Source organism: Solanum stenotomum, chromosome 8, assembly GCF_019186545.1.
Source record: "Solanum stenotomum isolate F172 chromosome 8, ASM1918654v1, whole genome shotgun sequence".
NCBI lineage: Eukaryota > Viridiplantae > Streptophyta > Magnoliopsida > Solanales > Solanaceae > Solanum > Solanum stenotomum.
This window is the reverse complement of record NC_064289.1, coordinates 49,678,338-49,692,566: the sequence shown is the minus strand read 5'-3', so window position 1 is coordinate 49,692,566 and position 14,229 is coordinate 49,678,338. Positions and strand designations below refer to the sequence as shown.

The following is a 14,229-nucleotide window of genomic DNA, read 5'->3' as shown; positions in this document are numbered from 1 at the left end:
CTTTTTGTCAAACATGCATTTCATGATGTTCATAGAAATCTTGTGCTTTTAGTTTTTATGATTAGTTCCATTGAAATATACTAATTTGAAAAATATAAATCAGTTTTTTTTTCATAATATTAGTTATCAGTAATATATTTTCAAAAGATAATATATATCTTAAATATTTAATTTAATATTATTTATAAAGTTTCTTATTTGTCAAATCATTAATAATTAATGTCATTAACTATTTTCAATGTATTGACAGTATGATTGAAGAATATATTCAATTTTTTAAGTTAAAGGATAGAAATATAAAAAAGAAACTAGTTTATAGATCTTTTTAACATTCTGACCGAATTTGGGCCAAACTTTTATGGCCAAAATGATTTATCCTTAAAGAATATATTCAACTTTTAAGTTAAAAAGATAAAAAATGTCCTTAAAGAAATTAGTTTATAGTGTGAATAGATCTTGTTATCATTCTAATCAAATTTGGGCCATTTTTCCAATCTTAAAATCTAATTTTATTGTTTAAAATTGGTACGTGTGGATGTCACATGGTTAGGATCAATTAAGAGGACCATGCCATTCTTCCTAAAACTAGGTGCTTTTGTTGTTTATGATATCTCTTGATTTTGCTGTCAATGTCAACAAAAGGCGGCAATTTTATTGGTCAGGTGCTGATGGCTCCTTCAGTCATGTGCCCATTTCCACGCCACGATGTGGAAATCAATTGGGCTGTGACTTGTGAGGACACAAGGCTTGTTCAACATACAAAACGAATCTTCATAGTATTTCATGCGTTCACATTTGCTTTTTAAACATCTTTCCTTGATAAATGACTTGACTACCCTCTATGTGCTTCTATGGTATGTCATTGTTAGCCTTGTTATCGCTAGGTAACTGGTTTGAAGCTGAGTTATGTAAATATTAAATAAAAGTTTCAAATGGGAGGGGGTAAAAAAGCAGATTTCGTAATTAAGGAGATTTGAACCTGAAACCTTTTGATTAAAGATAAAAAAATATTTATCATTTCACCACAATCGTTATTGATAATCATCATATTCGTGATCCTTCATGAGTAGTAAAAACAAGTGTTTTAGAGAATAGTAAAAACTAAAAAAGAAAGCATTATTGAAAAGTAATTTTGAGAAAATATACCTAGAAACACTTTTTTAAAAATTTGGTTATATACTAGTTGATGCTCAACTTTTTTTTTTAAAATTAATCGCCAAACAAAACTATTACTTTCTCTGTCCTAGTTTATGTGATGTTTTATTTTTTTTAGTCTGTTTCAAAAAAAGTGTCCCTTTATTGTAATTAAAAATAATTTAAGTTTAAATTTTTTTAAAAATAATTTTTAGTCACATAAATATCTAAGAATGGTTTTAAATAGTAAGTTTTAAAAATCTTATTTTTTTTCAAATACTGTGCTTGGAAATATAAAAATGAATTATTAGTTGAGGACGAAGGGCTTTTTAGTCATTAAAATAGACAATTAAAAGTCCGCCTATGATGTGATGGAGTCCACGATTTTCACAAAAATCCAAAATTCTTCAAAATTTTCAATTCACTCACCTACCAACCATACAACGAATCCAAAGATCCTAATAAAGAAAGAAGAAATCCCATTTAGACCAATCTCAGCCGTTTATAATTCATATCTCAATCCTCACCACACGATCACACTAATCCAACGGTCCATATTCACCTACTAGAACCTTCTCTTTCTTCAAAAACCCTATTATATCTTCCCCTTTTGGCTTGACTCATTCCCATTTCATTTCAGTGCTTGTGCTCTGCTCGTGCCATTCGGTTTAACCTTTTGCATTTCCATTTCTGCTTCTTCAGGTTTTTATCTCTTTCATCTGTCTACTCTCTAATGCTGTTTCTGTTTTTTACATGTATTTCATCAATTTTTTTAATGGCTGATTCATGTTTTCATGCTCTTTAATGGCCGATTGAAGTTTTCAAGCTTTCAAGCTCTTTTATGGCTTTCTGCGTTTTTTTTTTTGGATTAGCTGCTCATAACAGAGGCGGATCTGTGATTTTAAAGACGATATCTGAACTTGATGTGAATATTTTGTAGTACTATTGATGAATTTTTCAAGAAAAAAAGTATATAAGTTGTTTTTTGATGAATGTATATATATGTTTTAACTATGATTTTAGTTTCTCTACGAACTTTTTTCTTTTCTAAAATGTGAAGTTGATTGAAGTCTTCAAGCTCTTTTATGGCCTTGATGTTGTGAAATATGTGTAGATGTTTTCCACTGCGTTTTTAGCGTAGTTTTAAAATTTATGAAACAGAGTCTGGATCCGTGATTTTAAAGACTACATCTGAACTTGATATAAATTTATAAAATTTGCAAGAGAAAGATGTATGTGAAATGTTTTTTGATGAATGTATGTTTTAGCTATGATTTAGTTTGAGAGGTTTTGGTGTCTAGGAACTTCTTTTTTCTTTGCTAAAATGTGTAGGTAGGTGAAGTTGATTTAAGTAACAAGGTTTTAAGTGTTTATGATCGGTTGATTTTTGATTGTGAAGCTTGGGATCTTATTGTGCTTAAATGTTGTGTAGAACAATTACTATGGGTAAGTGCTATCCCACTGTGAGCGAGGAGTACCTCAAGGCTGTTGACAAATGTAAAAGGAAACTCAGAGGACTCATTGCTGAGAAGAATTGTGCTCCTCTTATGCTCCGTCTTGCGTATGTTCTTCAATTGTTTTTTTGCGGTTTCTGCATATTTAAATTGTCCTATTTATTTTTGTAAATGTTTAAAATGCTACCTAATTTTTCAATTTTGGCATGGTTTATGGTATGTTAATTAGGTACTTTTTTATGTTAATGATGGTGGAGCTATGTTTTAAATAATGGTTGAATGATTAGTTTGACACTGAATACAGCACATTAGATCAAATGGTACAAGGAATTATAATTTTTGAGAATTTTGTATGAATGGATAGTATTACACATTTGTAAATATTTGAAATATGAACTTTCATGTGAATTGAAATGATAGCAGTAAATGTTTTACAAAAAAAGGGAAAGTTGTTCCATGACCTTAAAGATATTTTCTGTTCTCTCAGATGGCACTCTGCTGGTACCTATGATGTGTGTTCCAAGACTGGTGGTCCCTTTGGTACCATGAGGTTCAAAGCTGAGCAAGCACATGGTGCAAACAATGGTCTTGACATTGCTCTCAGACTCTTGGAGCCCATTAGGGAGCAGTTTCCCACCATCTCCTATGCTGATTTCTATCAAGTATGTATCCTTGCGTTGATTGTTAGTATTTTTTAACGGTTTATATTTGCTTAACAAAGTGCAGAACTGACTTGCTATTTTCTTTTGGTGCAGTTGGCTGGTGTCGTTGCTGTTGAAGTTACTGGAGGACCTGATGTTCCCTTTCACCCTGGCAGAGAGGTTAGTTAGACTGTCTATGCAGCTTTGTAGCAATTCTAATTGACTTGTCATGACTAATGAGTAGTGCTTACTTCCAAATTTGAGGCCCAATTAGTAAGGATACTGATATGTGGTACTGGGAACTTCTATCGAAATTTTATGCTTTTGGCACAAGTCTCTTCCACTACAATTTGTGAAATACTGCTCTATTTGTATTGGTTAACTAAGATATTATGATATGCACATGCTTCACTACGGAAAATGTGTGTGTAAATAACTCCTCCATTGTGAATTCTCATTCATACTCTTATCTCCGTTTCCTACTTTATGTACATAAACTTTGTTCTACTTGTATATTCGAAGTTTGCCATTTTCACCCCTCTGGAGTAAGTTTTGGCAAGTCATATTTATAATTTTATACCAACTAGATTCTAATTTTGCAGTTGGTTGTTTGAGAAGTTTATACTGTTTACTTATTTTAACATCTGTTTTCTTCCAACATATTCTAATGATTTGTAAGGTGATTGTTCTCTTTATGCAATTTATACTTCATTAAAGTATTCATGCTGGTGTATAAGTGACTTAACCTTGTCAAGAGTTAAATTACCCATTTAGTGAAATCTAAATCTATGGTTACATTACCTTTCCAGGACAAGCCAGAACCACCAGTTGAAGGTCGCTTGCCGGATGCCACCAAGGGTATGATAGACTGATAGCTTTATAGAGCAAATTTTGATTGCATAACTCTGTAGAGGAACATAATATTTCTTGCAATTTGCCTGCGTTGGTAATCATATGTAAACCTATTGCAGGCTCTGACCACTTGAGAGACGTGTTCAAGAAACAAATGGGTCTTTCTGACAAGGATATTGTTGCACTCTCTGGTGGCCATACCTTGGTTTGTTGCCTGCTCTTACTGTTTAATCTTATTTTTTGCTAGGTTCTATTCCTACATACTTATTTCTTAGTGTTATTTTCTCCAGGGAAGGTGTCACAAGGAGCGTTCTGGTTTTGAGGGACCTTGGACCGCCAATCCTCTTATCTTTGACAATTCATACTTCACGTAAGAATACTAGACATACATGTCTTTTGTCAATTCTCCATTTGTGGAATACTAGTTCAAAAAAAGTGGTTCATTTCTGGAGTAGTGTTTAACTGCAAACTATTATCAATCCCATTTTGTTTACAAGACATTTGTTATTGTCAGGGAGCTTTTGAGTGGGGAAAAAGAAGGGCTCTTACAGTTGCCATCAGACAAGGCTCTCCTCTGTGACCCTGCTTTCCGTCCCCTTGTTGAGAAATATGCTGCGGTTAGTATATATAAACTGTAAATATTATTCATCCAAGTTGTAAAATGCTGGCTGTATTGACTGATAGGAACAACTCTTTGCTTATGTCAGGATGAAGATGCCTTCTTTGCTGACTATGCTGAGGCTCACTTGAAGCTTTCTGAATTGGGGTAGGCATATAATATAACTAATTGAAAACTCATCTATATATCTTCTTGTTGAAAGATATTACAATTCTGTTTAGATATTACGTCTAACCTATCAATTTATGTTATTAATGCCAGATTTGCTGAAGCTTAAGATGGTGATCGGAAGAGCTGGGAGTGGTGGCATGTTTTTGTTAATGGTTCATTTCTGAAAAGCTCGCTGGAGCTGTTGTGTTTTGCTGCTCTTTATATCATGATTTAAATTTGGCAGCTACATTAGACGATGATATTGTGACACTCTTCCAGCTTATTAATAAGTTTCTAGTATTTTGTTTTTGTGGTTACATCGCTTTTGTTAATTTTAAATTAATTACTTAGCTGAACTTGGTACGTTAAGGAAAGAAATGCACGATGTTTATTATAATATGATAAAAATTGGTATAGAGATTGGATTGATGTTGTCGAATTATGTTTATTGTTTGTTAATTGATAAAAGTGCACAGAGAAATATGGAGAATAGAAACTACAACTATTATTGTTAAGTTTTAGATTAGTAAGTAATAGCTAAGCTAAAATTGTCTTAAATTTTTTAAAGCATTTAGACACATAATATAAGATGTTTAATGTTACGTTGTATCCATACGTATGTTTTTACTAGTAAAAGCAGCACCTTCATTATGGGATGGATAGATATTGACTATTCCATTTATAGGTCAATAGTCTTATTTCCAGTTTGGTGATACTAGTTAAAGAGGCATGCACCAATTTCAATGTATGATGTCTTCACTTGTATTTTAGTTTTTAGCAACAAACTGAGGTGTCAGTCTAACTATTGACGTTAAATACAGTTGGTAGGTCAGAAAGTGATGTATAGATTTTGGATTCTATATAATTTTTAGTACAAGAGATTTTGCCTTTCGATGTATTTCTTGACCAAATGACAAGATTCTTCTTTTTCTAAAATAGCAAGGCTACAACATGGAAGCCTTTCACTATCTTTTGGGTCCTAATGAACAAGAGAAGAAAAAAGATGGTATAAGGTCGAAGTACATGCATCATGTTTACTCAAGAACAATATGATTTTAGCTATTGAAATTGATCAACAAAGACTGCGTGACAGATGACATGTATACTTTACTCTTTCCTCGTGCAATATAATATTAGGGGAAAAGGGTCAAAAATACCCCTCTAACTTTAGGAGACATCCCTCATTACATCAAATGAGAACAATTGGATGTCTATGCTTTGCCACAGGGTGACAAATTTAGTCCCAAGTCAGTTGAAGCAGTCCTCATGAGTTGTTCTACTACATAAAAGAGTCCTATGCCTGACTCAGTCCCTCCTGCTAATGTTGCTCACAACTTAGCTGATGTGGTACATTCTCTTGCATCCCCTCATGTTCCTCCAAGATATGAAGGTTAGGAGATCCACTAGATATAAAGTCCAGACTTTATGGATGCAAGAATTTGTCTACTCCTCCAACTCCCACACAAGTTCCTCCAACACCTGTCTATATCCTATGTCCTCTTACCTCTCCACTTCTAGTTTGCCTGGTCATTATCAGTCCTTTTTTGGCTAAAATGAAGAGCCACATAGTTATGTTGAGGCTACTTTGGATCCACAGTGGATGTTGGCAATGAAACATGAACATTAGGCACTACAGGATAATCAAACGTCGTCCTTAGTGGATTTACCACCTGTAAATATTCCCATTTCACTGCAAATAGGTGTATATATATAAGATTATGTACAAGGCTGATGGTGAGGTTGAAAGGTACATATCCAGGCTTGGTAGCAAAAGGATACAATTAGAAAGAAAGACTTGATTATCTAGAGACCTTTTTACTTGTAGTTAAAATGGTCACAGTTAAAGTAGTTCTTGCACTAGCAGCCACTCATAATTGGTTTTTTCCTCAAATGGATGTCTACAATGCCTTTTTGCAAAGGTATATATGTAGGTCCCACATGAATTTTCCACTGAGTGGGAGAAAATAGTGTGTAGACTGCATAAATTCCTATATGGAGTGAAACAAGCTTTAAGACAATGGAATCTAAAACTCACGAACCATTGTTTGGTTCTGGTTTCACTCAAAGCCATTTTTTTATTCATTATTCGCAAAGAAGGTAGAAGAGAGAGTGTCGATTATTCTGGTTTATGTAGATGACATTCTAATTACAGAAAACGATAAATCAGTCATACAAATAGCTGTAAATCCTATATTTCATGAAAGAATTAAACATATAGAAATTAATCTTGCTTTATTAGGAACAAAAATTCATGATGGGATTATCACAACTAAATACATTGCTTCAAAGGATCATGAGGCAGATTTATTTACTAACGCTCAAGGAAAAGGTCAACATGATTATCTTGTCCAATTTCATATGAATCTGTAGGGGTAACAAGGTTTAGAGACAGTTAAATCCTTCTAACCATGTTACACAATTCCCTATAATAAAAATAGAAACTGTGAAACTATTGCAAAAATAATCACTGTCTATGTATTACCTTTGCTCTTTATACCTCGCTTTTATTACGTACTAGATATTGAAAGGCTCGTTTACGGGCCCAATATTACAATCTTAAATATATTTGTATTAATTAGTTTTTAGGAAAAAAGATAATCACTTTTATTTTTAAATAAACACAATAGGAAATGATAATATAGGCTCATTTTAAAATTAAATGCATTTTTTTTTATAAAATTAAATAATAACTTATAACTTATGTAATATCATTTCAAACATATTCATTCGAATTAAATAATTAATTTTTATACTTTATTTGAAAAATTATATAAGAGAGTAGAATAAAATTATAAGTGTCAACATATTAACAATTTTTATAGAATCATACGGAACAACAAGTGATATTGAGCTATATAGAAATTGATCTTGAACATATTTAAACTTTATTTTTATAAGTGTTTTCTAAAAGAAAATAACGACATAAGCGTCTAAGTTTCAATCCTGAAATACAGCAAACAGGAAAGGAAAAATAGCAAGCAAACAACAGTATTTGTATTTGAATTTATGCGAAGGTTACAATCTTTATAAAATCTCTTAAAAAAGATATGTAATCCCCTGATTCTTCTCTTCACGGATGTTCTTGATTTGACGAAATATTTGCAGCTCAACACTTGGAGCGAAAACTTCTTTGTATGCAGAAGAATTGCAGATCACCACTGAAGAGCAACTATGTATTTCTGTGTGTATGTACCTTTTTATATAGGCTTGAGCTAGGGTTTTAGGGGTATTTTGGTCCGAGCAATTTTGACCCCTGGGCCTGAAGAACATGAGTTGGGATCATCTTGTTAACTTAATGGACTTAGCCCAAATGTAATTTGGATTTGATTTAAGTCATATAATTTTGACTTAAATATTAATCCAACTTTATTAACCAGTAATTTGACTTGGTCAACGTATCATGAATTTAAGATTTAATCCAAATTTAGTATGGATTTATCAATAAAATTTCACTGTCTACAAATGTCCCCCCTGCTTCGAGGCTTGTTGCGGTGTCCAACTTGTCGAACCTATAAAAACAAGGCTTGAAGTACTCGTGAAATATACATACATACATACATATATATATATATATATTTTTTTTTTTTTTTTTTTTTTTGAGTCTTTCAAAACTTTCTATATTTGATTCTAATGAAATTTTCCATAACTTGATTCCTATAGAAACTTACCATAATTTGGTTCCTAGAAAAATTTACCATAATTTTCTTTCAAATATGGTTTTTCCATAATTTGTAGGAACACAATTTATGTACTTTTGATTTCTATAAATACACATGCTCTAACAACGGTTGATTGTCAACTTGAGGCATATCAAACTCAATTTTCGTCACTATTTTTCAGCACAACACACCTGCGCTCGAAAATTCATAACCTGTTGTAGAAATGTCGAAATAATGATTCGTTTGATATTCCAGAAACTAGACTCAGAGGGCTACGACATATCCGAAATTTAAAATCAAAACCCTCCTGAATTGATAGGAATTAATTTTTGAAGTTTGCTATCAAATCTGTCTTTTTTTGTTTATAGCTCTACGCAGTCTCGCCAAAACGTCTATATCTTGGTGCAGAAGATTCTAAATGACAAACGAATTGATTCTATTGAAACTAGACATCAAAGGCTACAACATATCCAAAAATTAAGGTAAAACTCTTCATGGATTGACGAGAATTAATTTTGAAGTTGGTCTTCAATTCTGTCATTATTGTTTTGCAGAGTTGTGGAGTCTCACCAAAACATTTGTATCTTGGCGTAGGAGCGCTCGAATGGAGAGCAACTTGATTCTATAGAAAATAGACTCTTAAGTCTTCATGAGTTTACTTCTCTGCATTTTCGCCGAAGAGCCACGTATTGATTGAGAATTTTGTCATCATCTACATGGAGAAAGAACAAAAATCTCTTAAGTCAATATGACCACATTAATAATGACGATCACGAAAGCATATGCCACAATTTTCACCATGCCGATTTGAAGCTTCGTGCAATTGGCACCGTGAGACACATCACTTTTCCTTCTTTTTTTGTAGGTTTACGATGGATCGAAAACAGCCTGAATATCACACCATAAAAATGAGGGGTAATCCATAATTGACGAGGAACCACTTGATGCATCTTTGTTTGTAGTTGCGATTTTGACGACGAATCATACTTGATGTAATATTTTAGCGATTGTGGCTTTGGTGGAGATGAACCACACTTCGTGCATCTTCTTTTATAACTGCGGCTTTGACGACGAACCACACTTGGTGCATTTTATTTTGCATTTGCGGTCACACATGATGCATCTACTTTTGTAGTTTCTACTTTGATGATGAACCACACTTGGTGCCTCTTCTTTTGCAATTGCGGTTTTAGCGACGAACCACTCTTAGTACATCTTGTTCTACAATTGCGGCTTTGATAACGAATCATACATGGATCATCTTCTTTTAGATTTGTGGCTTCGATGACGAACCACACATGAAATATCCTTTTTTTTTTTGCAGTTGCGGCTTCAACAACGAACCACACTTGATATCTCTTCTTTTGTAGTTTCAACTTTGATGATGAACCAGACTTGGTGCCTCTTCTTTTCCAATTGCAGCTTTAGCGATGAACCACACTTAGTACATCTTCTTCTACAATTGCTGTGTGGAGCATCTTCTTTTAGAGTTGTGGCCTTGATGAAGAACCACACATGATTTTTTTTTCCAACTTTAGCGAGAACAACACTTAGTGCATCTTTCTCTAAATTGAAGCTTGGCGACGAATCACAATTTATGTCTCCTGTTCTGTAGTTTTGACTTTGTCGAGAAAGAGATTTTGGTGTAGTATGTCCTAGTTCTGGAGAACAACTACTTGTCACATGATCAACTTCACAAATCAAACTTTAAAATATGCCCCCATGCTAAAGATAGAGGCTCACTTACGACTGTATCGACCCATAAAAATATTTGAAGTGATGATGTTTGTGAAGAGGTGATGCGAACTTGATAAAGACATCCAAGAGAGTTGGCAAACCACTTCTTGACGTTTGATTGTTTTTCCTACTTAGACCTTTTGTATGGGATGATATGTACATTTTCTTTTTCATCCCTTCCTTATGTTTGTTGATGTGTAAAAACTCTTGCAATTTTGAGGCAATACAATATATTTACTTTACACTTTAATGCAAAACACGTGAGTTTTTTTTAAAAAATATTTGTCTAGGCCATTTATTTCAAGGTTTTAAACCTATTGGATTTTTTTTGGACCATATAGATTTAAACTCATGAGGGCCAAGGGTAACAACTTGAAGATTTAACTTATTTTCATGGAGCTTTTGTGACTTGAAGACTTGGCTCGAATTTGATGAGTTTCATGATATGCGTTTTAGACTCATGCATCGAGGAACATTTTGACTTGAAGATTTTGCTCAAATTTGATGAGCGTTTAAACTTGAAGATTCTGCTAGAATTTTGATGAACTTTATGACATGCATTTTAGGCTCACTGCGTGCTTGACCCTTCAACTTTCTTTAGCTTTGCGCACTTGTGGAAGAAAATTCATAACTTGGAGTTGGAGTGCCGGAATGATGAGCTTCTTTTTTTGTTGAAAAGATAACTTCTACATCTTCAATATGTATAAAAATCACATCTATAGGATTTATGGATTAGTATAGATTTGTCTTCAAATTCGGCTCAAAATCTGCATGCTTAACTCTTCAACTTTCTTCAGCTTTGCACATTTGTGGAAGAAAATTCATAACGTGAAGTAGGAGTGCCGGAATGGTGAGCTTCTTTTTTTGTTGGAAAGATAACTTCTATATCTTCAATTTATATAAAAATCACGTCCATAGGCTTTACGGATTAGTACAGATTTGTGTTTGAAGTTAGCTCAAATTTTGGCGTGCTTGACTCTTCATTTGAAAGAATTAGCATGATGTTCACTTGGCGACGTTTTTTTTTTATTCTTATGACTGAACCTAGAGTAAGAATACTCTAAGCTGCCTACGTACCTCAGTGAAGAAGATCAAGTCATTACGTAGTTCAGAGAGTGAGCTTTTAATTTATTATTATTTTTTGTGTCCTAACTTTTGCCTAGGCGGCCTCTTTCGAGATTTTCAACCTAGCGGACATTTTTTTAAGGAGTCGTACACAGTTTATACTCTTGCGGGCCAGGAGTATGGCGCCGCTTCAAGGATAGTACTTCTTAAAGAGTTTTCCATTGATGTCATGAGTTCGCAAGCCATCTACATCTTCTTGAAGTTCACTTTCATCTTGTACAGTGACATGATATGAAGAGCCAACACTTTCTTCATCTTCATCTTCATCATGTCGCTTGGTGTAGACCACAACATGCGACTTTGCCTTTAGTACTTCTCCACATGAGATCACAACGTTCGTCTGCCGCCTCATTCTAGAAGGGGTCAGACTTTGAAAGTCTTTAGGAGCATTTTGAGATTTGGGTAAAGCAGATGCTTCCATAATCTTGTTGTTTCTCCAAACCTTATTTTTCTTCCTCAATGGCCCTAACCTCTCAAATACAAAAATTCTTTTTGTTGAGTTTCCAAGTCGATTGAAGACATAAGACCTTTTGTTAGAAGTAGCAAACTTATCTTCCGCAATGATGTAGTTGTACATTGCCCTTTTTATGGCAATACAGATTGGTGGAGGTTGTTTGTATCCTAAACCTTCACATCATTGCCTTGCTGCAGGTTCTAATGGAAGCTTTCCCAATTTTGATGGTTCAGTGGGATTGTAAAACCTTCATACGTTCGCCTCGTTGGGAGTGCTTCATTTTGCGACGATTTGAGAGCCACAAATTTTCCAAGTGATTTTGGGGATGAATTCATCACATCAATCTGATTACAGGAAATGTCATCCCTCATAGTGCATTTTCTTGTAATTTGAGAGAGTGATGATCATCTTTCTTGGACTTTGGAACATAATAAAAAATGGGTCTCACTTTTTTACTTGAAAAGACATTATTCATGTTGGGTGTCTTATTCGAAATGCCAAGCTTTGGATCTTCTTTGCTGACGACTTTTGCCTTATCAACACCTACCTTAGAATTCTTGTTCAGGAGCTCGTCATCTTTGGATGCAATATCATCAATTTTTGTGGCATATTTCTTCAAGTAAAACCTCGCGTCAGCAAAGTGTGCTTCGGCTTCAGTGAAGGGATTATTGTCTGCAATAATCTTTTTAGCAACTCCATCTTCATAATATTTCAAAAATTGGTGGTAGGTAGATGTGATTACTTTGTTCTCATGTACCCATGGCCTACCAAGCAAGATGTTATATGAAGTCTTTGTGTCTATTACATGTAACCATACGCTTGATTGGAACTCTTCAATGGTGAGGTCTATTTTGACGGCCCCAATGGCCCTTTGTCCACCTTGGTTGAATCCTTGGATCATCAATTCGCTGACGTGTATTTGTAAGTTCCACCATGCTTACAGTACGTCTTGTGCTGTAGAAACGGTTGAAAAATTCTTGCTCCATTTGTTCCCAGCTATCAATGGAACCAGACTCAAGATTCGTGTACCAATCGAAAGCATTGCCCTTAAGGGAGCGGACAAATTGTTTGATGAGGTAATCGCCGTATGTCCCAGCATTGTTGCATGTTTCAATGAAGTGTGCCACATGTTGCTTTGGGGTTCCTTTACCATCGAACTGCTGAAATTTTGGAGGTTGATAACTGACAGACATTTTCAATCTATCAATCCTTGCAGTGTATGGCCTTGCATATGTCAATGAGGATTTTGTAGCAACCTCGTACTTGTCTTTAATGGTTCCCATGATGAACTCCTTGATTTGGTTGATCGGGATCGTTCTTTCAGAGGAAACTTGGATCTCTTTAGCATGTCCCACTTGCTTTGAGGGGTGATCGACCGTCTCTTGTACTTGTGGACGTTTTCCAGGTGCATGAATTGATTCTTCATCCATCATCCCTTCCACCCTATCAGTTAGCTTAACAATTCGAGCATCTTGATCTTGAACATACTTGGTCAAGCCTTCAATAGCTCTTGTCAAGCTCACAGGTTGTTCTTTTACGGATGAAGTGTTAGTCACTTTCGCGTGCATTACCATAGTAGGTGATGGAGAATAGCGTTGATTTTCCCGAACATGTGATGCAAACATGTGATGTGGGGTAGATACTGTGCTCAAGACATCATCGTCGACTAAAGCGAGGGCTTTTGTATGTAGATAGGCTCAATTGGGCAACAACCCTCTCGACCATTTTGGTGATGTCTTCTTTTGCGGCTTTCGTAAGAGACTTCACACATTTTGGGGAGAAACCAAAGGCAATAGCAGATTCAGACGACACTCGTGAGGCTTGTTGTCCCAACAATTTGGCTTGGTTTCTTGTGATATGTCCTATGTTTCCCGCAGTAACATCAAGGATGTTTTCCACAACGATGCATAGTTTGGACCCATCAATTTTTGCAGAAGCAGATGTGAATCTAGATGTAAATGTAGATTTCGATGCATATGCGGATACAAATGTAGATCCAGATTTGGATGCAGATGCAGATTTCGATGCAGATGCGGATACAAATGTAGATCCGGATTTCGATGCAGATGCAAATTTCGAGTTGATCTTCTTGAAAGCCATCTCAATGTTCTTGAACTTTGATTTTCGAAGAGAAAAGATGAGAGGTAAAGATTGTCCCACTGGCGTGCCAATTGGTAAGCGTCTAAAGTTTCAATCCTGAAATACAACAAACAAGAAAGGAAAAATAGTAAGCAAACAACAATATTTGTATTTGAATTTATGCGAAGGTTACAATCTTTATAAAATCTCTTAAAAAAGATATGTAATCCCCAGATTCTTCTTTCACGGATGTTCTTGATTTGACGAAATACTTGCGGCTCAACACTTGGAGCGAAGACTTCTTTGTATGCGGAAGAATTGCAGA

At 34.7% G+C, this 14,229-nt stretch overlaps 1 protein-coding gene across 1 annotated transcript; it reads left to right on the top strand.

Moving 5' to 3' along the window:
* The first annotated feature begins 1,692 nt into the window (after positions 1–1,692).
* Positions 1,693–5,166, top strand: LOC125872555 (L-ascorbate peroxidase 1, cytosolic). The gene is made up of 10 exons (XM_049553296.1): positions 1,693–1,836; positions 2,567–2,695; positions 3,076–3,250; positions 3,344–3,409; positions 4,039–4,087; positions 4,201–4,286; positions 4,372–4,451; positions 4,596–4,698; positions 4,789–4,847; positions 4,962–5,166. The coding sequence occupies exons 2-10, from the start codon at positions 2,577–2,579 to the stop codon at positions 4,975–4,977; spliced, it is 753 nt and encodes a 250-aa protein (XP_049409253.1). The 5' UTR covers positions 1,693–1,836; positions 2,567–2,576; the 3' UTR covers positions 4,978–5,166.
* Positions 5,167–14,229: the final 9,063 nt, after the last annotated feature.

What these genes read in the sequence shown, in the direction of transcription:
- LOC125872555 (XM_049553296.1), top strand. Translation starts at nt 2,577, where the DNA reads ATGGGTAAGTGCTATCCCACTGTGAGCGAGGAGTACCTCAAGGCTGTT. An exon ending in CTTGCCGGATGCCACCAAGG is followed by an intron (nt 4,088 to 4,200) that starts GTATGATAGACT and finishes AACCTATTGCAG; the next exon opens with GCTCTGACCACTTGAGAGAC. An exon ending in TTGTTGAGAAATATGCTGCG is followed by an intron (nt 4,699 to 4,788) that starts GTTAGTATATAT and finishes TGCTTATGTCAG; the next exon opens with GATGAAGATGCCTTCTTTGC.